We start from the raw sequence: 22,720 nt of genomic DNA, 5'->3' as shown, positions 1-22,720 counted from the left end.
ACTCTGTAGACCAGGCTGGCCTCGAACTCAGAAATCCGCCTGCCTCTGCCTCCCGAGTGCTGGGATTAAAGGCGTGCGCCACCACGCCCGGCTCCCTGTGGCCAGTCTTATTCCACCCCTAACCTAACATCTAACGCTGGAGCCCTCTGGCCTCCTTTCTCCCTCTTGGTTGCTCAGGTACCACCCCAGCCAGTGTGCCTCTGAAAAGCTCAGGACATAGCCTGCCTCTCCTGTAGTCACTCACTCATCAACATGTGCCCGGATCCTTCAGAGACCCTTTCTGGCTCAGGTGTTCTACCAGGTCAGTTCTAAGGTACACCCCACCCCTCCCCGCAATCCCCTGCCTTTCCTGTCTGAGTCAAACCACACTTCCGTCCTCACCCAGTTCTCTTCTCTCAGGCTGGAACGTGGACCCTCCACTTGGCCTAAGTACCTGTTTTGTTTGTTTAAAGGAGGGACCTTCTCTACCCACACATCCCAGAATCCACATCGGGAGTAAGTCTTTAAATCCACATTGGGAGTAAGTCTTAATTTATTTACCCCAGGGTGGGGGGTCGGGGGGGGGGAGGGCTGGAGAGATGGCTCAGGGGTTAAGAGCACTGACTGCTCTTTTGAAGACCTTTAGTCCAAATCCCAGCAACCACACGGTGGCTCACAACCATCTGTAATAAGATCTGATGCTCTCTTCTGGGGTGTTGGAAGACAGCTACAGTGTACTTAGAAATAACAATAAACAAATCTTTAAAAAAACAAAAACCAAAAAAAAAAAAAAAACAGAAAAAACAACTTATATACCGGGTAGGACCCAGACGCCTAAAAGAGACTGGGATCCCTCAGAATAAAGGTTGCTCTCCCAATGAGAAGTAGACCTTCTCTTCCTCTGAAACAATGGACCCAAGGACTCCTTTGACTCAGGCATCAAGGGGGTGCCAAGAGTGTCCCTGGCACATCGCCTGGGCCCTGCTGAGCCTCAAGTATCTCATCTGGCCTGGTCCCATCCCGGCTTCCCACAGAACTATTAAGTGACAGTAAGAGGATGGGGTGAGCCCCACATCTTAAGGTGGACTTTGACGGCACAGGACTTCCTTGTCTTTATTCTCTGTCCCGGTCTCGGGCTCTGTCTGCTTTTGTAGTTAAGTTTGGAGATGCAGGACCAGCAATGCATAGAGTGGCTCCTTCCCCTGTAGCTCTTTATGGACTGGTGAGTGTTTTGTTAGCTTCTGAAGATCCAGGGCAGTTAGAGTGAGGAGGGCCATAGGGGACCCTCAGATGGGGGGGGCGTTATCACAGGGATCAACACAAACCCATAAGGAATGAGAACATTGGGGGATTATCACGTTGGGGACAGGGGCACAGGAGATGAGCTGGGTATGCTTAGTATTGTCAAAAAGGAAGCACCTGCCTTTGCCAGAGTCAGACAGAGGGCAAAACTTCATTGTGTCTAGAGCAGTGGTCCTCAGCTTTCCTAATGCTGAGACCCTTTAATACAGTTCTTCATGTCATGGTGACCCCCAACCATAAAATTATTTTCATTGCTACTTCATAACTGTAGTTTTGCTACTGCTATAAATCATAACGTAAATATCTGATATTCAGGATATCTGATATGGTACACCCCCTTCCAAGGGGTCACGACCCACAGGTTGAGAACCACTGATCTAGGGGGATTCTGTGAGGAAACTGGCTAAGGAGGTGTGGCCAGCCTCCACAAAAGGGCAGCCATTGGCACTCACCACTTAACAGACGAAATTTTAAAAAGTAGCACGGCTAGATAGGTTACACAAATTGTGTAGTCACACAACTGGTCTGTGTTGACTTTAATGGCATAGGTAGCACAAAGAAAACAACAAAAATTAGGAGAGGGGAGCCCCAGGAAGATCTGATTAGCATTAGCAACCTCTCCCCAGGAGTCCTCTCTTTCAGGGCTCACTAAAGACAACCCCTCTCCATAAGAGAAATGAGGGACATCTGTTTGCAGTGTTAAGGTTTCTGCAGAGATGGCACGGCACAGCCCATGCATAATGTCAGATGTACAGCTAAATACAGAAGAACCTCTAAGACACATAAACTCTGCAGGCTATCAAAGTCCATCATGTACAGATTGTCTCCATTATTGAAACTTCTTACATAAAATTATCTATAATTGAGACATCTTGTTGCGACATTTATAATCCCATCTCTAGACTAATTTTAAGGCTTAGAAAATGTTAACCTCTGCCAAGTGTGGTGGCACGTGCCTTTAATCCTAGCACTCGGGAGGCAGAGGCAGGGGGAATCTATGTGAGTTTTTGGCTAGCCTGGTCTACATAGTGAGCTCCAGGACAGCCAGGGATATATAGTAGGACCCTGTCTCAAGAAAGAAAAAAAAAAATGGGCTGGAGAGATAGCTCAGTGGTTAAGAGCACCAACTGCTCTTCCGAAGGTCCTGAGTTCAAATCCCAGCAACCACATGGTGGCTCACAACCATCTGTAATGAGATCTGACGCCCTCTTCTGGTGTGTCTGAAGACAGCTACAGTGAACTTAGATATATTAATAAATAAATCTTTAAAGAAAGAAAGAAAGAAAGAAAGAAAGAAAGAAGAAAAAGAAAATAGGAAGAAATAAAATCGGTCACAACAAAAGTTAATGAAATAGACATTTTAAAGATAAGCTGGAGAAATGGCTCAGCAGTTAGGAGCACGGGCTTGCAGAAGACCAGGGTTCAATTCCCAGCAACCACATAGTGGCTCACAACCATCTGTTAACTCAAGTCCCAAAGCACCCCTCACTCTCTCCTGGCCTCCTCAGAGGCTGCATGCAGATGATACCCAGACATGCACTCAGGCAAAACACTCATGCAAATAATATTTTTAAAAAGAAAGTTAAGAACAACACAAAGAATCAACAAAATAGCCAGCAATACCAGTATCAAATACAGTATCAATATCAAAAACGATATCAACAAGCCACTAGCTAAACTAAAAGAGAGAAAAGACAGGCCAATTTAATACCAGTACTTGGGGGCAGAAGGAGTTTGAGGCTAGTCTGGTCTACAGAGCAAGTTCCAGGACAGCCAGGGCTACACTGAGAAACTATCTCAGAAAAACAAAACAAAAATAGACGTTAGTTCTTTCCAGAGATCCTAAGATGGTTCAACATATGTAAATTAATGTAGCATAAATGGCCTCAAAGACAGAAATCACATGGCCATCTCCAGATCCCAAAAAGGCTTCAACAAAATCTAATTATGATCAAATCCCCAAAGAAAAAGGGACAGAAGGAACATATTTTAATACAATAAACACTAAGTATGCCAAACCTACAGCCAACATTATACTAAAGAGAAAAACACAGAAAAGGGTTTTCATGAAAACCAGGAACAAGGTAGAATAATTAGTTTCTCCATTTTTATTCAGCATATTTCCTGAAGTCTTAGCTATAGCAACAAAACAAAGAAAATAAAAAGACGGGCCCACTCAGGAATAGAAAACAAAGGTTTGCAGATTCTATACATAAGAGACCCTGAAGACTCATTATGTAGACTAGCCTGCCCTTGAACTCACAGCCAACCTGCCTCTGTGGCCTGAGAACAGGGAGAGAGACCAGGTGTGCATCACCACAGCTGGCTTGGTATCTAATCTTTTATTGACTATTACTTTCACCTTGATCAAGCCCACTGAAAGACCCTGCTTTTGCAAATAGATACTTATCATTTCTGCTATTTTTTATCTTTTTGTTGCTCTTTCTTTTGCTTTTGTTGAGTCAGGATCACGGTGTGTATTTCAGGCTGGTCCTGAACTTGAGATCCTCATGCCGGTGCCCTAGCTCTGAATACTGGAACTACCTGTTTACTCTGCTTGCTTTTTTTCTTTCTATCTTCTTCCTTTTTTTTGTTTGTTTTTTTTCTGTTTTTTCCCCTCAGCTTGCAAAATGAATTCTAAACGTCATTAAAATTTTCATTGGCACTGTTATCTTAGGGCTATACATTTTTCTCTACTTCAGATGCATCCTATACCGTTTTCCTCTGAAGTATTTTTTATCATTCATGACTCAAGGTTTGAGTTTTGATACCAAAGGTTTTTTTTTAATTTACTTTTTTAAAAAAAATGTGTTCATTGAGAATGTTTTGGAATGCGGTCAAGTCTTGCACTGTAGTCTCTCTAATCAATTTGCATTCTTTTTCTGGCCCAAAACATTAGTTTTGCAAATGTTACATGGGCTTACGTGGATACATAATTAGTGCTTTCTGTATTATTCCTTTATTCTTAAAGCTTGTCTGCAGATTTAGGACCCAGCCTAATGGCCAACCAGCACCCAGTCTCCGCAGTAACGGGAGATGTACCCCAGAGCTCCTCCGCATACCACAGTAGCAGGAGATAGTACTGAAGGCCCCGGAGGGTGGGGCCAAGCCCTTGGGCTGGTTGCCAGGAAGCCGGCTGGGACATAATGGGGTATGAGAGTTTGACAAGAGGGTTATCAAACTCCCCAGCTTTGCTTCCCCAAGAGGGTAACCACCACAGCAGGTTAGTACATCTCCAGGCCTTCCCTCGGAGCACCCTGTGCCCCTAAAAGGGCCCTCCCCAGGGCCTCTTTTCCCAACACCTCTAAAACCCCTCTTCCAACCCAAAACTCCCCTTCCACGTTCCCTTTCCACGGTCTGGGTTCAAACTTGGCCTGTATTTAAACACTGGTACCTAAGCGCCTGGGATAGGCGGCCATGGATTGCTTTGAAGCTCGCTCCTGCCCTAGCGCACCCGCCTCCCATCCTGGGAAACTATTGTTTGTTTTCCGGTGCCCTGGGATACGCGTTAGTTTTGTCCTCGGTCCTGCTGGTCCACAGTGGAGCTGGGGGAGTGTGTCTCCTAGGAATTCCGTCCACAGGTGCTGCAAGCCATAAGCGCCCCCACCAGCGCTATGGGCTCAGAAGTCTGGGTCGGCACTTGGCGGCCACATCGGCCCCGCGGCCCCATCGCGGCGCTCTACAGAGGCCCGGGGCCAAAATACAAGCTGCCAACGAACACCGGTAGCAAGGGCGGATGCAGGGGAAGGTGGGACTGTGGGCGGTCTACACTGGTGCCAGGAGGCCAAGGAACTGGAGAACTGTGCCCGAAGCAAAAAGGGAGGGCAGAAGATTAGAGGTTCTGTGCGGGAGCTGCGTTGGTGAAATGGGAGAGGGAACGGAGCTGGCAGCCTCTGGGTCTTGCGGGAGGTGACGTGGGAATGCGCCCCCAGGTTACAAACTGCACGACCCGTCTCGGCCGCGAGCCCCCGCCTTCTCCTTCGGCTCGCGTCCACCCTTGCGGCATGCAACCTGCGGACCAGGGCCGAGTTACCTGGTGCCTGCTCGCATGACTGTGCGCGGCACAGCTGGCTCCCCGGCCTTCTCCATCTACGGTCGTCTAAGCCACACGGCGCCTGTCCTCACTCCGGGACCGGGTCAGCACCCTGGGGCCCGGGTCTCCCCAACGTGGAACTGCCTCCAAGAACGCCCACCAGGAAATTCCCCGGGAACCTCCTACCCATACCCAAACCCGAACCTCACTGTGGCTCCCATTTCTCCCTAGTGCCAAGACCCCAGGCTAGGCTTCCCGTAACTTACCCCACCCCAGTTCTGGCCCACACTCTTGGTCCATCCCATAGGCAGGTACTACCCAGAACGCGCGAGAAATGTGACGCACCCCAGCGCTCCTCGGCATACCATCGCTCCCCGAAACTGGGGCATCCTCGCAAAGCAAGAAACCCCAGGTGAGGCCTCAAGGGCTGGATCCAGCACTAGGGACCTTCCCTTACCCCAACCCACAGTCTGCCATAAAGGCAAGGAGATTGGACCAATGCACCCTCTTGCTGACTCCTCCTTAGGTCCTGGGTCCTACACCGTGCCTTCGCTCTTGGGCTCACGAGTCATAAGCAAAGTCTCAGCCCCAACTTACTCCATCTACAGCCGCAGCCCTGTGGGCAGCTGCTTCGAGGACCTCAGCAAGGTGGGGAAGGGTCTGCCCGCTGCATATGCAGTCCCTAGTAATCAAGAGAGTCTGTGAAGTTGGGGGTGGTGCAGAACTCCAGCCACCTCACCACTCAGGAAACTGAGGCAGGAGGATTGTGAGTTCAAAGCTGGCCTGGGGTACATAGTGAGATTTTAGCTTGAGAAAAAAAAAAATCAGCTGATCACAAGGAACGGAGGCTGTACCCAGCACCCATCCTGTCCTCCTTAGACCCCAGGCCCTTGTGCCTACCACGTAGTGAATCCTATGATCTACAAGACTCGAGCCCCGCAGTTCACGATGCTGGGGCGGACTCTGCCACCCCAAGAGAACACCAAGAAGCCAGGACCTGCATCCTACAGCGTGGACAAGGTGGTCTGGAGTCGAGGGTCAGGGGGCAGGGGATGAGGGTCTGAGGTCTAAGGCATGGGTCAAAGTTCCCGGGGAAATGGCATCCCTGTATGAAGCCTCGTCTCCCGGATCCGCAGCACCGGAAGCCTCGTGGCTGGAGCTTCGGGATCAGACACTCAGACTACCTAGCCCCCATGATACAGTACCACGTGGACGACTGATGCCAGCAAGCACGCGCACACAGGCTCTCGGTTGTTTACTTAAAGCTTTCTAAGTCAGTGCTGTGTCTGTCTCTCTTTCTTTCTCCGAAGCGGGCAAGGAGGGGTGGGGGAGGAGAGGACGAGGTGAGTTCGAACATCGATTGTCTCAGTGGTATCTGAACCTAGAGATCAGTCGGACAGGACAAGCAGTGCTCGGGACCCATAGATACCAAGACCCCAGGGAACTGCGCAAAGCGAACTCCGGTCTGGAGCTCTGTAAACCCGACCCTTAAAGGTTCTGGCAATGCCAATTAGCCAGATAGCAGGTGGGGAACAGCTTAAGTGGTGATTGGCCTTACCTGGACAAGTGCCGCCTACTGGGACAGCCCTATTTTTCCACTATCCCTAACGGTAGTCCCGGACAGTGAACTGTCTCCTCTGTACCTAAGTCCACGCTGGACTGAGGGATAACAGGCCGGAACCGAGCCAGATCCAGAAAACTGGTAAAGGCCCCTGAACTGAATAGGTACTAGACGTGGGGGGGCGGGGGAGTGCGGGGTGGGGGGAGTGGTTTGTGAGGTCGAGAAATGGAAGCCAGGTGGGGTTGGGAATGGGACAGTGCTGGATATTGAGAAAAACATGAGACTGGTGGGCGCCAGAGACCCTGTAAGAGCAAGGTTCGGACAAGTGACCATGGATTCAAAGACCTGGATGGGGAGGAGGTGGGGAGTTCCAGCGGTGTCTCAATATCCCTTACAGACTGGAGCAATGGCAGCTCCAGGGACACCACCTCCCTTGGCCTCAGGGGGAGGGAGTGGGGAGCCTAGGCAGCTGCCTGAGCTGATCCGCCTGAAGCGAGATGGAGGGCATCTAAGAGAAGCAGATATCAGAAACTTCGTGCACGCGGTGATAGATGGAAGAGCACAGGACACACAAATTGGTGTGTGGTAACTAGACCCCGACACCCCTCCCAACTGCCCCATATGCACCTCAAGGATCCACAGTACCCTACCACCATCACGGCCCCAGAAAACTCAGGCTGCGTGAACACCTCGCTCATTATATCCATACTTAGGGGCCATGCTAATGGCCATTCGGCTGCAGGGCATGAACCTAGAAGAGACATCTGTGCTGACTCGGGCCCTCGCAGAGTCTGGGCAGCAACTGGAGTGGCCCAAGGCCTGGCACCAGCAGCTTGTTGACAAACACTCCACAGGAGGTGTGGGTGACAAGGTTAGCCTGGTTCTGGCACCTGCCCTGGCTGCATGCGGCTGTAAGGTTAGTGACCACGTCCTCTACAGACCTCTGACCCACTCACAGGCGCCTCCAACCCTCCAGCCTCGCTCAAAGCTCTCAAAGACAAAACCCAGGGCCGTCCTATCGCTCGATGCACAAGTTCCACCATGGAGTAGAGCTGCCTCTGTACCCAAGAGGACCCTCTAAGAGCTAGCAGGCCCCACAAAGAAAGAGCAGGGCCTTCCTCTCCCTGTCCTTCAGACTTGGGCCCCAGATGAGTGTGTGCCAACTCCTGACCTACTGACAAACTGCTCCCACCAAGTACAGTTTATTTCCCTTTCCACCAATTGGGCACCCTCATTAACTGTTTAAAAGGCTCTAAAATATTATAAACTGCTTTTTTTTAAAGTAATTTCATCTGAGGATAGGATAGGTTCTTACTAGAGGATAGGTGATATGAGGTTAAGGGCCTGTGTGGGGGCAGTCAGCATCCCTCTCCACCAGGTGCCAATGATCAGCGGCCGCAGTCTGGGACACACAGGGGGCACACTGGATAAGCTGGAATCGATTCCTGGGTTCAGTGTCACCCAGAGCCCAGAGCAGGTACAGGTGGGCCACTAACTGATCAATGATCTGGGTTGAGGGAGTCACTGGCCCGAATCACAGGATGATCAATGGACAGGTTATTTATCTGGGTCACTAATGAGAGAGAACATTGACTATTCAAAAGGTCATGGGTTGTAAATAGGCCTGGAGTCATCGAGAGAACTTTGATCGGGATCGTTACTTGGGAACAGGGAGAAGCCACTGATTAGCTGGTACAAATTAATGTGTCTGTCATAACTAAGCGGGATCCTTGGCCGGTTAGCCATCAGAATCATACTGACTCTCGCTGGCCATGTTTTGAACTTCTGCTGGGTCAGTGGTCAGGGCCAGTGGGTGGGTCCGTCCCTAGAAGTCAATGAAGGTGTCTGAGCAGATGCTGCACATCCTTGAGGAAGTCGGCTGCTGCATTGTCGGCCAGAGTGCAAAGCTGGTTCCTGCTGATGGGATCCTGTATGCTGCACGAGATGTGACAGCCACTGTGGACAGTGTCCCGCTCATTACAGGTGACCTGAAATGGGGAACCCTGACTGACTGACAGTCCACTAGGCACTGCCGCTTTTCTCAGAGAAACAACTCTTACTGTGCCCAAGTACACCCTGGGATGATGTTTCTGGTCTCCGCAGCTTCAATCCTCAGTAAGAAGGCCGTGGAGGGACTGTCTGCTCTGGTGGTAGATGTTAAGTTTGGGGGAGCTGCAGTCTTCCCAGACCAGGAGAAGGCCCGAGAACTGGCAAAGATGTTGGTGAGCCGTGCTAGGCCACAGTGTCCTTTCTATGAAGGGACATGAGCCTCACATTCCGTCCTATCCCTGCCTCTGCCCACTCAACAGTCCTGGAAGAATAAAACGGCAATTCCTCTTTCCAGCCCTCCTACCCTATCCAAAGCTGTCCTGACTGCGGACCTGGGGAAATCCTCCACAGAGCCCCGCCACTTAGGGCGACCAACCAGAACACCCCCATCCCCTCTGAGGCCTGGCAGTGTTGGTTTCTGATCTCTAACCTAAGCCTTTGCTGACACCCTAACCCAGGGACAGCAGGTATGGGATTTGATAATGCCGGCTGGATACTGAATAATGCCTCCCCAGGTTAGAGTGGGAGTGAGCCTGGGGCTGAAGGTCGCCGCAGCCCTGACCGCCATGGATAACCCTCTGGGCCGCAGCGTGGGCCATACCCTGGAAGTGGAAGAAGCGTTGCTTTGCCTGGATGGTGCGGGGCCGCCCGATCTGCGGGACCTGGTCATTAGGCTAGGTGAGAGGGCTGGAGTTAAGACCACCAGTCTGTATGCCAGGAGCTCTCAATCCCTGCAGCTTCTGAGCTCCACCCCGCCCGCCAGCAGGAGGCGCCATTCTTTGGCTTAGCGGACAGGCGGAAACACAAGACCAAGGCGCCGCCCGAGTGGCCGCGGCGTTGGATGACGGCTCTGCGCGGCGCCGCTTCCAGTTGATGCTTTCGGCGCAGGGCGTGGACCCCGACCTAGCTAAAGCATTGTGCTCCGGGAGCCCCACGCAACGCCGGCAGCTGCTGCCTCACGCCCGAGAGCAAGAGGAGCTGCTCGCACCGGCAGACGGTGAGACCGGATATCTCCGGCACCAGGTCCCACCCACTTCCTCTCCCGATCTTTCCTGGTTCTGGCACGTGCCTCCTTCCGTAGGTCCTCAGTGTCCACCTTCTCCCTTAGGCATTGTGGAGTGCGTCCGAGCGCTGCCGCTGGCCCGTGTGCTGCACGACCTCGGAGCCGGACGCAGCCGAGCGGGGCAGCCGATCAGACCGGGAGTGGGTGCCGAGGTACTGGTCGACGTGGGCCAGTGTTTGTCCCGAGGTAAGCGCTGTCTGGAACCCATAAACAACCCTTCCGGTCGCCCGCTGTGACCTAGGTAACCGCCTCTGTCGCTCGCGCAGGGACACCCTGGCTCCGCGTGCACCTAGACGGCCCTGCGCTCAGCAGTCAGCAGCGACGCACTCTCCAGGGGGCGCTCGTGCTATCAGATCGAGCACCCTTCAAGGTCCCTTCACCCTTTGCTGAACTTGTCCTCCCACCGACCACCGCACAGCCCTAAGTCTCGAACCCACCTCAGCCAGGTGAGTTCAGTTGGGCAAGTCCTCCCCCCAAGGGGTGGGACTGGGTGAGGACGCTGTTAACATGTGGCCTCATACTCGCTGCTACTGCTTCATCTAGCTCATCACATGAGCTAGAGACTTTCTGAGGCCCAGAAAATGGACATAGTGTGAATATTTGCCAGTCCCATCTTCTCGGAGTGGTCCCAGCTCAGGGCTGATGGTGCCCTGGACCATCTCATAAGAGATCCAGGTTGTAGCCACACGGGGGCAACATACTGGGGGAGCCCAGTAGGCTGGATGCAAGTGGCTCTAAATGCTAGTTGAAACAACCTTCCCTGGGGAGAGTCACTGGCCCGAAAAGGATGAAGGGAGAAGGCAGGGCTGAGGGACTGCAGAGGGGCAGGGTACAGCATCCAGCTAAGTGCAGAGGAGTCTGTCTGCCCAGGAAGGTGAAGGTCAGACAGTTCAAGGCACAGTGGGCTGAGCTGTGTTACATTACAGAAAACAAGCTGCAGGCATTTGTTTTCTGCTGAGCCCCAGATTACCCTGAAGTGACCCTAAAGCTTGAAAGGATTACCTCTTAAAGGTGGTCAGCCAGAGGATCAACAGCCTCCCTATAAAGAACAATTTATTGTAAATAGACACATGCATCCCAGTGCCCAGGCAAAGCATATTCGCAGTGCTTCCAAGAATCCACAGGGAGGCTTGGCAGTTGTGGTGTGGGTTCTCGAGGTTGGGGTCATGAGGCTGAGACTCCCTGGTTAAAGAAGTAGGTTAGAGCAAACCAGCTATGAACATTTGGTGTTGCCTGGACTGCATGCAGCTTACGGCAGAGCAGTTCTGAGTTGAGAAGAGCCAGTGCAGGCAGCTCGCTAACCTGCTTGAATGTGGGGCAGATGCTTGTCCAGCAGCGGAGGCCTAGGCACCTTGTCCATTCTTTTCTGACTTTTGCCACCTCTGTTCTTTCCCAGGAGCTTCAGGTCCGTGATGCTACTGGCTCTAGGGCCCAAAGCTTGGCCCAAGCTCTCTCAGTTCAAACCCCTTCTCAGGATCTCAGGAGGTGAAACTCTGCACAGAAATACCCGGCATTGGTCAGGGCAGGGCCAGCGCCAAGGCCCTGGGCTAAGAACTAGATTGCTGATCACAGCCCTGTTTGGGACTGGGCTAGGCTGGGCCTGGCTGGCCGCAAGGGCTGAGAAGGAACAGTGGCGCCAACAGCAGCGTACAGAGGCCCTGCGCCAGGCTGCTGTGGGCCAGGGTGACTTCAGCCTACTAGACCACAAAGGCCAGCCTCGATGCAAAGCCGACTTCCGAGGCCAGTGGGTGCTGATGTACTTCGGTTTCACTCACTGCCCTGATATTTGCCCCGATGAGCTGGAAAAGCTGGTGCAGGTGGTGCGGAAGCTAGAGGCGGAGCCTGACCTGCCCCTGGTGCAGCCTGTCTTCATCACTGTGGACCCAGAACGAGATGACGTGGCAGCCATGGCCCGCTATGTGCAAGAATTCCACCCGAGACTGCTAGGTCTGACCGGGTCTACAGAACAGGTGGCCCATGCTAGTCGCAACTACCGTGTATACTACAGTGCTGGGCCTAAGGATGAGGACCAGGACTATATTGTGGACCACTCCATTGCCATCTATCTGCTCAACCCAGATGGTCTTTTCACTGATTACTATGGTCGCAGCAGGTCAGCAGAGCAGATTGTAGAGAGTATACGTCGGCACATAGCTGCCTTCCACAGTGTCCTGCCCTGAACTATTCCTATTGCCTAGGCCGTCATTAAATGAATGTACTTAATCTGTGCATGTGCTCTGTACCAGCAGCTCATTTAAATAGTTTGTCGGGTGAACAGGTGGGGTAGCAACACTTTATTAGGCTAGGCCAGCCAGGAAGCAACACTGGAGTGAATGGCCCCATAGCACATTAGGGGCAAAGACCTCCAGGTGTACGTCTTTCCAGGCCTGCCTCAGTGCTGTCCACTCAAGGCTGGGCCATGGAGGGTGCAGCATAGGTCTGGAAGCGGGTGTGGGCTCGCTGGTGTGTGAGCAGTCTCAGAGACATTGTGTCCACAGCTGCCTCCAGTCCTGGCTGCTGAGTGATCTCCACTGTGTAGTCATTAGCCTGTGGAAACAAGGTGTCAGCAGAGTCCAGGGCCGTTGCCCCATCCCTTGTGTCCCAGGCCACTTACCAGTTGCAAGGAGGCCAGCATGGAACGGCACACCTCAAAAGCAGGCTGCCCTGCTACAAGCTCTGAAAAGGGACACCATTCATTGAGCTGGGGGAACCGTGAAGCCAACTGGTCCCCATAGATATGGATATCAAAGGGCACATGCTGCTCCTGCAGAGGGAAAGGACATGTTAGCTTCAAGTGGAGAGACAGGTCTGGGCAAACCCCAGGCTGGTGGGAGGAGTCTCTAGTTCCCAAGTAGCACGCCTCACCTGCTCCTGGAGCAGGGGCTGGATGGTATCTTCCCAGTCCCTGATGCGTTGGCTCAGCTCTGTCTCCTGGATAAACTTCTGGGAGGTGGCAATGAAGAGTTCCTACAGAAGGACCAGTGGTTTCTCCCTTGCACACATGGGCCCAGGATGTCCCCACTGCTCCCACCTTGGTGACCCAGGCCTACCACATTTCTTCGGACCAGCTCCTCATATCTCAGGGTCTCTGGCATGGCCTCTGCATCTAGAAAGGTCCAACCATGAGCTGCTAGAGCTCTGGGGCTACATTCTCCCCTCCTGCCACTCCCCGTCCAGACCTACCAAGGTCAGCAGCTTCCTCGGGCATCACCCCCGCAGGCTCCTCCACATACTCCTCGGGCTCTAGAAAGTCATCTGCTGAGACATGGGAGAAATGACCAAGGCTGCTGCTCAGCCAGCCGTACGTGCTGCGAGTACTAACACGACCCTGACCACACAACACGCGCACACTCCAACAAAAGGCACCCACCTGCTACCCCTAGGTCCTCGAGGGACTCTTCCAAGCGATCCTCCTCTGTAGGCCACAGATCCTGCTTGGCCCCAGGTAGCCATCTCTCTTTGATCTGTCCAGAGAACATCTGTAAGGAAACTCATATATCCCATGCCCGAGACCTGTGGGGTTTCAGAACTGTGGGTACTTGCCTTACGTCTCCGCAGCTTCTGGAGGGTGTCAAGCTGCTCTTTTACATGTTTCCAGTACAGGACTTCCATGTCTGCAGACAAAGACCTTATAAGGGGACTCCCCATCCGGCCCAAGCTCACACTAGTCCACAGAGACCTTCAAGAGACCCCGGTAAGGAGGATAGGGGTAGAGCTGGGGAAGGAAGAGAAAGACTGTTCTCTGAGCATGTGCACAGGACCCAAGCCTCACCTGCAAAGGTTGGGCCCTTCCGCCGAGCCCTCCTGCCGTCAGGGTGTTCAGCATCTGGGAGAAAGTAGTTAGCAAGTGCCAGGCCAAAACCCCAGTGTTCCCGATGGGTCTGCTCCCAACACCCAGGAAAACGGGTGTGTCACCTCAGCCCATATACTCACTCACAGGCATCCAGGTACCACTTGTGGAAGTCCTGCAACTTGGTGGCACCCTTCCTCTTACGCTTCTGTCCTGGAGCCTCCTCCACACCGGGTGGCACAGAATAGGGTTTCCCTGGAGGCAGAGAGGGACTGCCTCAAGAGTAGCCAAGGGAAAGGGATCCAGAACCCACCTCCAGTCCATTGCCTCAGGAGCACTAGGCAAGGCAACTCAAGCAAGGTGTCACCAATCCTATTTACCTTTCTGGAAGACCTTAGATTCCAAGGAGTCAAAAGGGTCCAGGCTCTGCCAGGGGTCTGGGGTCTCCTGAGCAGGAAACACAAGCAGAAGCTGAGAAGGGGAAAGCATTAGGTCTCCCTACCAGAGCTGACACAAGTGGGGACAGTTCAGAGCGACACAGGGAAGGCTTAAGTTTTTGAAAGACGTGCCAAGGGTCTAAAGGGTCTAGGGACCTCGCATTTCTCACCTGCAGCCGGGAGGCAGGCTCCGGGGCCCCTTGTCGTTCCCGCAGCATGTATCTCCTTGGCAAGACGGCACTCTGCAAGAAACAACCCACAAGTTCTCTTCTTCCAACCCCTGCCCACCCAGGCTCTCAAGACCCCAGAAGTTCTGCTTAAGTTCACATCAAATACCTGGTTCAAGGGCCCTCTTAGTGCCTAACTAAGACTAAGACTAAGAAGTAAAACCTTGAGCTGGGGCTGGGAAACGTTGACCAAGTGCTTGCCCTGCAGGCCTGGGGCCTGAGCTCGATCCCTCGCACTCAGCCACGCTCTGGTGATGCTCACTTGTGCTACTCAGCCCCTCCCAGAGTCAAGCTAACACACAGCATGTGAAGGGGAAACGAAACATGATGGCGTTAAGGCAGCGGCTCTCAGCCTCCCTAATGGTGTGGTGGCCCCCAACCATAACATTATTTTTATTGCTACTTCATAGCTATAATTTTGCCATTATGGATTGTAAATACCTAAAAGGGGTTGTAACCCACAGGTTGAGAATTGCTGTTCTACAGGGAGGTGAAATACTGCATTGTGCAAGGAAGCTCCTTACACTCAGGAAAAACCCTGAAGAGCTTCAGAAAGTTTCTAAAACTGACCCGATTCACTAGCGCCCTACCTCCCCAAGAGGATATGAACAGGAAAGACTGTGGAGAGAAGGGTCTCCAACAGCCCAGCCACTTAGAAGGCTTAGAAGCAGAGACAAGCTGCGCTGCCTGGAAGAGGCTGAGACCAACAGAACTGCAGAAAACGACACTCTCCAACCTGTGAGCGTCCTGCAGGCTGCTCAGTGGCTCTAGGCTCCCAGCTTTTAGTTCCCTAGACAGGATGAGTAGACTGTTCACATCTCCACAGAAAGAATGCCACACAACAAAAGAGACGCCTGAAGGGGGACGCAGCAGAACAAAGGATTAACATGGAGAGAAGCGCATGATCCTGGACAGACAGGGCAGCGAGTCGTGTAACTGAAGCAGAGGAGCCCAAGAGGTAAAGCACCTGAGGTAAGATTCCAATACAGCTGTCCCTTCCCATGTGCTGTGACAGTGTCTTCTTGCTATGGCAGCAACTGCATGGTGCTTGCTGTGGGTGGTAAGACTGCATCTTGGGCTGACTCATTAGAATTTAGAGTACTGGTGAAGGGCATGTCAAGATGACACTCGTCATGTACAGCATGGGGGAGATGCCTGCTTGATGAGCGGAGTCCACCACATGAATGTGAAGGTCCTGAAAATAGCTAAAAAGGTCTGAGAAAATGTTGCAGTCTGCAGCTCACCACGTTGAGATTAATGGCAAGCAGCAGCAGAGGTTGCCTGGTCACTGTTGTGTGAGGTAAGAAACGCACCCGAGGCTGAGAAGGCAGCCAAGCAAGAACTTGTTTGTATAAGGAGAAATGGCAGCACTGCCTCTGATCTGGCAAGCAGGTTAGATAAGCGAAAGGACCGACAGAGGCACTGACTTGCCACTGCTTAGAGCCTGCAGGCTGAAAGCAAAATAAGTACAAATCAGATTCAAGAGCCCTTGCTGAGAGCTAGGAACCTGGAACCCACGGGATAGGAGTGAGGAAAAGAACATGACAGAAGGTGAGAGAAGAGACCCCTTGCTCGGGTCTGACCTGTAGTAGAAGAGAAAGAGAGAATCTGTCATCTAGTCTGAGATGGAATCAACAGTGGCCTAGTACAAGACACTATGGTCACCAGCACTCAAACAAGTGGGGAAGTCCGCTTAAAGAAGCAATCAAAGAGTCCATCACAGGGGCTGAAGAAATGGCTCAGCGGTTAAGAGCACTAACTGCTCTTCTGAAGGTCCTGAGTTCAACATCTGTAATGGGATCAGATGCCCTCTTCTGGTGTGCCTGAAGACAGCTACAGTGTACTTACATATAATAAATAAATAAATAAATAAATCGGTCCATCACAGCCTGGCTGTGAGTCTATTGGGCGTGGGTTGGTCTGACTGGCAGAAAATGAGTCAAAGGCTGCATAACCCAAGACATGGAGGAAATCACCATTAAGAACTTGGTTACCCCCGTCTGAGATCCACATCAATGTCTGGGAATGGAAGACAGTAGAAGGGTAAGACCTACTAAGGGACTGGGACTAAAAGCAGCTGTGTTCGAACCCCAGGCCACATAGAACTATGTTCACAGGGAAGTTTTAAAAAAGATTGATTCAACAGTGACCTCGCAATGTGTACGAGGATTTAGAGGCTCTGTTGAGTCCCATGGTGGAATGTGTTCCTGTTCTAAGGGATCCAACAGATATGCATGCATGCATGCATGTATGTTTATTCACACACATACATATGCACACCAACAGAATCTTAAGGAGAACTACTCGTCAGGAGAACTCTTCCTTTAAAAGCACAGTATTGCTGGGGATGCAACTCCATAGGAGGATGCTCACCCAGCATGTGCAATACCCAGCACCATAGATACAGATAAGGAAAAACACGGTAGCCTGGCATGGTGGCTCATACCTGTCCCAACACTTGGGAAGCTGAGGCAGAAGGATCACACATGTTCAAGATTAGCCTGGCTACAAAGTAACCAAACCAAACTAAATGAATAGACTGTAATATCCATCTGCAATTAATGTTACTATTTCCTCCTAAATACATCAGATCAGTTTTAGAAGAAATAATTTCCTCTTTTTTGTGTATAATGTGCATTACTTTTTTTTTGCTTGGATGTGGGTGTACACATGTGGGTGCATGTGGGGTACACGGGTGTGGGTGTACACGTGTGTGGGTGCCTGTGGAAGCTGAAGTGTTAGGAAACATCCCAGTTGTCTTCCCCACATTCACTGAGGTAGTTTCTCAATCAAACCCAAAGCTCACCCCCATGTTTAGTCTTGCTAGCCAGCTTGCTCTTGGTAGCCTATCTCTATAGCCTCCAGGAATCCCAGGCTACCCAACACTCCACCCAACATTTATGTGGCTGCCGATGATCTAAACTCTGTCCTCTGGTCCTCATTCTTACACAGCAAGTGTTCTAACCACTGAGCAGTCTTTCCAGCTCACCAGTAGAATCGTTTTCAAGACAGGCTCTCAGTATGTAGACCAAGCTGGCCTAAAACTTCACAATCCTGTCTCAGCCTCCAGGGTATGGGGATTGTAAGCTTTAGTGACCCTGCCTAGCTGGGGTGGGGGTTGGGGGGGCAGTCTATGCCCATGACTGCACAACCCGTGAAGGCAGCACTAAATCCCCATTGGAGCTCGAGTGACTGATGGTACCAGCTCTGATGTAGATGCTGGGAATGGTGCTTGACTTTCTGCAGAAACAGTAACATTCTTAACTGCTGAGCCATCCCTACAGCACGCTACTTTTTAATGTATTCATATTACAGAAGATCTAGGAATTCAAAGCAGGGCTTCCATGGGCCAGTCAAGAATTCCACCCCTCAACTACAGCCCCAGCCTCATCTCACCTCACCTCACGGGTTTTGTTTGTGTTTTTCTTTGTTGTTTGTGCTCAATAAAGACTTCCTAATTATTTCTGGATAGGTTGTACCTGGAGGCAAAATCCTCCAGACCCATTTTCTGCTTCCAGCCTGAACAGCAGTGGCACTTGGATTCAGCTGACATCACAGGTCACCAGAATCAGAGCCTTGAATGCCAGCCAGTCCCTCCTCAGGGAGCAACTGCCGTTCCACTTACAGAGGGAAGGGATATGGAGGCTGCCGTTCTACTTACAGAGGGAAGGGATATGGGAGCTACCATTAAACCTGGAGGATGGCCAGGCTCCTGGGCAGGCACCTCCTCTGAGAGGACAACACCAAGGTGGTAGACAGGAGCCAAGGGCACTGCACTGTTGCCCAGTGTAATGTTACTCTGCCCAGGACAGGACAGGGCTTGCTCTGTTGACAGCTTGGGCTCTGCAGCCTCATTGGTGTCCCACCTGCTGTGAGGTCCTGGGCTCTGCAGGCTCTAGAGCAACCTCCAGGGGCTCTGCTCCATCCTCTGCATCCTCCTCTCCGCCGCTGAGCGCTGGACCATCTAGAAAAATGTTGGTGCAGGAACCAAGAAACCAGTTAGCCCAAAGAGGCTGGAGGCCAGGCAGCAGATGGAGCTCCCATGTAGGAGGCTCATGGCCAACTCAGAGGAGCTAGACAGGCCATTCATTCTCTCTCCTCCCGTTACACTGTAGCATTGGGAAAACTGAACTAAACTTTATACTCTCTTCTTCACACTGGCATGCTCTGGTTGGTTTACCTTACTTCTTGGCAAATATTTGTATATTTGCTTATTTACTTACTCACTTATACTGAGAACTGAACCCTAGCTTTGTCTATGGTCATGAAAGTGCTCCAACCAAGCAACAGTTCCAGCCCAGATATTACTTACTGCCATTTACATTCACCCAGAAAAGACCCAAGAAGAAAAGTCTCGCTGACTGAGCCCCAGCACTGACAGCATCTGCTACCATTAGGCCTGTTCCCGAAAAGCCAATGACCAGGAAGTAGACAGGCTAGGGAAACCGAGAGCATCCAGGGTCAGAGTCCAGCCAGCTCAGTCTCCCTGCTGCCCTCTTCTCACCTGGCTCTTGGGAGATGTCGGGTACAGGAACAGGACTCCCGTTCCTAGACACTTCCATGGGCTGCTCCTCAGCGTCCTCAGGATCTGGGAGAGACAGACACTAGACAGAGTCAGCTCCGTCCCTACAAGGGTTCCACTGGTACCCAGTGAGTCTCCCTAGATTGTCAGCCAAAAACAGGCTCCAGCAGGCCTTAACTTGGGACTAAGGAGGACACCAGGTACCAGATCCCAATACTGAGCTGAGCTGTGACCTTGTGGCTTGTTGGCTGACAATCAAGGTACAAGGAAAGATGAGGGAGAACAGCTCTGTCCAACCTATTCAGCGTGGAAAAGGAACGTGGCACGAGATAGCTTCTAAGACTAGAGATGGCAGGCATAAGGTACCTCACAGCTGTCTCCCAAAAGAGAGACTGACACCACCTTCCTTCCCACTAAGCTCCCACATCCAAACCCTTACCGTTCTGGCTCCTCGACATGGGGCATGGCTCCACGGGCACCACAGGCTCCACAGGACACATTCCCACTGGATCTAACATAAAGCAGCCTCTGGGGTTAGGAATACACGTGTTCATCCTGAAATCCTTCCGGCTGGCCAAGACGTCACCCTGACAGCTGTGTTGGCAAAAGCAGACTTGCTAGGCAGGCCCTTCCCAGGCAGGTGTCCTCCCCTCCCCCATGCTAGCTCAGTGTTGTACCTATACAAGGGGCTGCTGTTCTTTTCCACTTCATCAGGGGCCACCAGGGCCATGGGCAGTAGGGGTATGATAAGCAGCTCCTGTGGGCAGGGAGGGGAGAGCTCTGAATTCTACACGGTACAGCACTAAGACTACTCCCCACCAGACAAGGGCCAGAACACTCACACTGGATGCCTGATCATTTTTCAGATCCACATTAGCCCGGGAGTCAGGGAAGTCGTCCAGTGACAGGAACTGCAGGAGACAACAAGTACTCATGAGAGCAGGGCCAGGCAAGCACCCAGGGCAGAGTTCACATGCCCCAACTAACCTCATTCTCTGTTTCACAGGGAGTCTCTGAGTTGACAGTCTTCTTGCTCCCATCTTCCTGAACTAAGGAGAGCTGTTTGGCTCGCCTGAGAGAGAAAAACATACCAAGAGCATCCTGAGAGGCTTCAAGAGACCCCAAGCTGCAAGCAGGGCACAGCTAAGACGACGAACGCCTCTTCCTTCTGGCTCACCTCTAATACTTACCTCTTGCCAGAAATAAAATCGAGAGCCTGGTAGACCAGCGAGTAGAGGTACTCCACCTGGCAACCAGAGACACACAGTAAGGATGTGGAAAGGAGGGACCTATGGGAAATGCTGCTTGGGGATATCCCAGGGTGGGGACCTTTCTTATTAGACACTTATTACACACTAAATCTGGCTGTCACCTCCAAATCTCCATACAAGCCAAGCCAGTTTTCCAACTGTTAAGTAATTCTCACTCCCCAGCGTGGTGGCATGTGCCTGTAACTTTAGCACAGGCAAGGCTGAAACAGGAGAAGTAGGAGTTTGAAGCCATACAGTAAGTTCTGGATTAGAGTGGGACATGTCTCAAAAAAGAAAAAAACAAAAACAAAACTAAAGTCAACAACAACAAAACCTTTACAAGCCACTCCAGCTCTCAAACACAGAGGCAAAAGAATCCTAGATTCACAGCCAGCCCAGGCTACATGCAAGCTACTGTCCTAAAACAAAGCACAGGCATACACAAACAAAAACACTGAAATATAAACATAAAAATAACTCTCTGGGGCTGGAGAAATGTCTCAGCAGTTAAAGTATTGCTGTTCTTTCAGAGGACCTGAGTTTGCCTCCCAGCATCCACACCAGCTACTCATAACCACTTACTACTCTAGTTCCAGGGGAATTAGATGCCTCAGGCTTCAGAGAGTACCTGCACTCATGTGGACACACACACACCACACACAGACACACACACACACACCCCTAAGCACCTGAAATGCAAAAAATGAGGATCTGAGTTTGGATCCTCAGATTCCATGCTAAAAAGCCAAACATGGCAGCCTACACTTGTAAGCCCAGTCTTGGAGAAGGCTGGGGAAGTGGGGGTAGGAGGGACTCTCAAGTTCACTGCCAGCCAAAGGAACCAGTGAACTTCAGGTTAAATGACAGACCCTGTCTCAAAAAACAAAAGTGCAGATAAAGATACAAGACATCCACCTTGAGATTCCACATCATGTACACACACATGCACAGAGCGCACACATACAACAACAACAGTAACAATGATAATCTCAGTCAGGCGGTGGTGGCGCAGCACTCGGGAGGCAGAGGCAGGTGGATTTCTGAGTTCGAGGCCAGCCTGGTCTACAAAGTGAATTCCAGGACAGCCAGGGCTACACAGAGAAACCCTGTCTCAAAAAAACAAAAAACAAAACAGAAAATCATCTCAAATCACAGCAGCCCCATCAGAATGACCTGGACAGCCTGTCCCACATTCCACAGGCCACAAGCAGCACGGCCTCCTTGACACAGGTCATGGCCATGTCACGATGGGTGCCCACTGTTTCAGGCAGCACATGCCCGGCAGGCCTGAACCCTCACACATGGTACCCACTGGTATTTTTGCCCACTGCCCCTAGGCCAGCTGCAGCTTCTTTCTCCTCCTAGCTACACTACCCCATTCACAGGAGGGTGCCGTGAGTCTCTAATGATGGCCCTGTCACCACAGAACCCATGATGGGCCTACCTGGGGAGACCTTTCACTTTTTTTGTTTGTTTGTTTTTGAGAGAGGGTTTCTCTGTGTAGCCCTTGCTGTCCTGAAACTCACTTTGTAGTCTAGATTGGCCTCAAATTCAGAGATCCATCTGCCTCTGCCTCTCAAGAGCTAGGATAAAAAATATGTACCATCGCCACCCAGCTTTTCACTTGCTTATTTGTGTCCTCCACAGAACCAGGGGTCCCACATAGGGTGAGATTTCTAAGGGATGATGTAGCACAACTGCAAAGTGCACGTGGGAGGTAAAAAAGGCAGAACATCCACTCTATACCCGATAACCACGTACATGAGGTGCAACAGAGCTCACAGGACACCTGGCCCTCTATCTTTTCCTGGCCACTTTACTTATTGATTGTGGTGTTAGGGAATCAGTCAAGGCCTTATGTATGCTAGAGAAGTGCTATACACCTGAACTATACCTCTAGCTTGGCCATACCATTTTGTAAGTACGTGTTGTATGTGTTTGTATGTGTACAAACGTGCAGATGTGCATGTACATTGTACAGATGTTTATGGAAGCTACAGGCTAACCTCTGTGTCCTCCTTAACTACGCTCCACCTTGTCTTCCCGGGTGAACCTGAGGAGAGTGCTCATCAGCTAGGCTGGCTGACTAGTGAGCTCAGGGTCTCACATGTCTCCGTACTGCTGTGCTAGAGTTACAGATGCATGCCATCACACCTGGCTCCTTATCTGGATGGTGAGGCTCCACACTCGGGTCCTTAGGCTTACACAGCAGACTTCTGCCAACGGAACCATCTACTGTTCATGCCATTTTAACTCAAGTTTACCTGGGCATTATAGAACACGCCTGTTATCCAAACACTTGAGATGCAAAGGTAAGAGTATCAGGAGTTCAAGGCAAGCCTCAGCTACAGAGCAAGCTCAACGACAGTCTGAGCTAATAAAATCTTGCCTCAAAAAACCAATAGGGGGTGCTGGTGAGATGGCTCAGTGGGTAAGAGCACCCGACTGCTCTTCCGAAGGTCCAGAGTTCAAATCCCAGCAACCACATGGTGGCTCACAACCATCCG

General features: G+C 51.4%; 4 protein-coding genes across 9 annotated transcripts in view; 3 read left to right on the top strand and 1 right to left on the bottom strand.

Annotated features, from left to right (window-relative positions):
• The first annotated feature begins 4,438 nt into the window (after positions 1 to 4,438).
• Positions 4,439 to 6,591, top strand: Odf3b (outer dense fiber of sperm tails 3B). The gene is made up of 7 exons (XM_021183651.1): positions 4,439 to 4,504; positions 4,863 to 5,004; positions 5,214 to 5,417; positions 5,622 to 5,726; positions 5,841 to 5,962; positions 6,194 to 6,334; positions 6,451 to 6,591. The coding sequence occupies exons 2-7, from the start codon at positions 4,896 to 4,898 to the stop codon at positions 6,532 to 6,534; spliced, it is 765 nt and encodes a 254-aa protein (XP_021039310.1). The 5' UTR covers positions 4,439 to 4,504; positions 4,863 to 4,895; the 3' UTR covers positions 6,535 to 6,591.
• Positions 6,592 to 6,920: 329 nt separating this feature from the next.
• Positions 6,921 to 12,216, top strand: Tymp (thymidine phosphorylase). The gene is made up of 11 exons (XM_021182723.2): positions 6,921 to 7,039; positions 7,273 to 7,453; positions 7,589 to 7,791; positions 8,254 to 8,352; positions 8,729 to 8,858; positions 8,979 to 9,097; positions 9,440 to 9,602; positions 9,691 to 9,921; positions 10,033 to 10,173; positions 10,254 to 10,433; positions 11,384 to 12,216. Exons 2-10 carry the CDS (start codon positions 7,282 to 7,284, stop codon positions 10,409 to 10,411), a joined length of 1,416 nt encoding a protein of 471 aa, XP_021038382.1. The 5' UTR covers positions 6,921 to 7,039; positions 7,273 to 7,281; the 3' UTR covers positions 10,412 to 10,433; positions 11,384 to 12,216.
• On the top strand, positions 10,033 to 12,218 carry LOC110310005 (protein SCO2 homolog, mitochondrial). Its single transcript, XM_021182724.2, has 3 exons — positions 10,033 to 10,173; positions 10,254 to 10,433; positions 11,384 to 12,218. The coding sequence occupies exon 3, from the start codon at positions 11,400 to 11,402 to the stop codon at positions 12,165 to 12,167; it is 768 nt and encodes a 255-aa protein (XP_021038383.1). The 5' UTR covers positions 10,033 to 10,173; positions 10,254 to 10,433; positions 11,384 to 11,399; the 3' UTR covers positions 12,168 to 12,218.
• Positions 12,219 to 12,266: 48 nt separating this feature from the next.
• The window catches only part of Ncaph2 (non-SMC condensin II complex subunit H2), a 15,643-nt gene continuing 5,189 nt past the window's right edge, over positions 12,267 to 22,720 (bottom strand). For 3 of the 6 annotated variants that reach the window (XM_021182719.1, XM_029469662.1, XM_021182721.2), the window contains exons 3-20: positions 20,154 to 20,209; positions 19,951 to 20,035; positions 19,806 to 19,874; positions 19,641 to 19,720; positions 19,403 to 19,557; positions 18,946 to 19,029; positions 18,308 to 18,405; positions 14,385 to 14,456; positions 14,158 to 14,224; positions 13,925 to 14,032; positions 13,760 to 13,813; positions 13,531 to 13,601; positions 13,358 to 13,451; positions 13,171 to 13,245; positions 13,038 to 13,093; positions 12,853 to 12,954; positions 12,602 to 12,751; positions 12,267 to 12,534 (exon numbers count right to left, since the gene is read on the bottom strand). In XM_021182719.1, the coding sequence (XP_021038378.1) occupies positions 12,394 to 12,534; positions 12,602 to 12,751; positions 12,853 to 12,954; positions 13,038 to 13,093; positions 13,171 to 13,245; positions 13,358 to 13,451; positions 13,531 to 13,601; positions 13,760 to 13,813; positions 13,925 to 14,032; positions 14,158 to 14,224; positions 14,385 to 14,456; positions 18,308 to 18,405; positions 18,946 to 19,029; positions 19,403 to 19,557; positions 19,641 to 19,720; positions 19,806 to 19,874; positions 19,951 to 20,035; positions 20,154 to 20,209 (1,617 nt within the window). In that variant the 3' untranslated portion in view covers positions 12,267 to 12,393. The remainder of the gene's footprint in view (positions 12,535 to 12,601; positions 12,752 to 12,852; positions 12,955 to 13,037; positions 13,094 to 13,170; positions 13,246 to 13,357; positions 13,452 to 13,530; positions 13,602 to 13,759; positions 13,814 to 13,924; positions 14,033 to 14,157; positions 14,225 to 14,384; positions 14,457 to 18,307; positions 18,406 to 18,945; positions 19,030 to 19,402; positions 19,558 to 19,640; positions 19,721 to 19,805; positions 19,875 to 19,950; positions 20,036 to 20,153; positions 20,210 to 22,720) is intronic. The other 3 variants (XM_021182720.1, XM_021182722.1, XM_029469663.1) reach the window with 1 other exon arrangement.

The sequence above is a fragment of the Mus caroli genome, chromosome 15, assembly GCF_900094665.2.
Source record: "Mus caroli chromosome 15, CAROLI_EIJ_v1.1, whole genome shotgun sequence".
NCBI lineage: Eukaryota > Metazoa > Chordata > Mammalia > Rodentia > Muridae > Mus > Mus caroli.
Note: the sequence above shows the minus strand (reverse complement) of the source record. Positions and strands in the feature narration are given on the sequence as shown.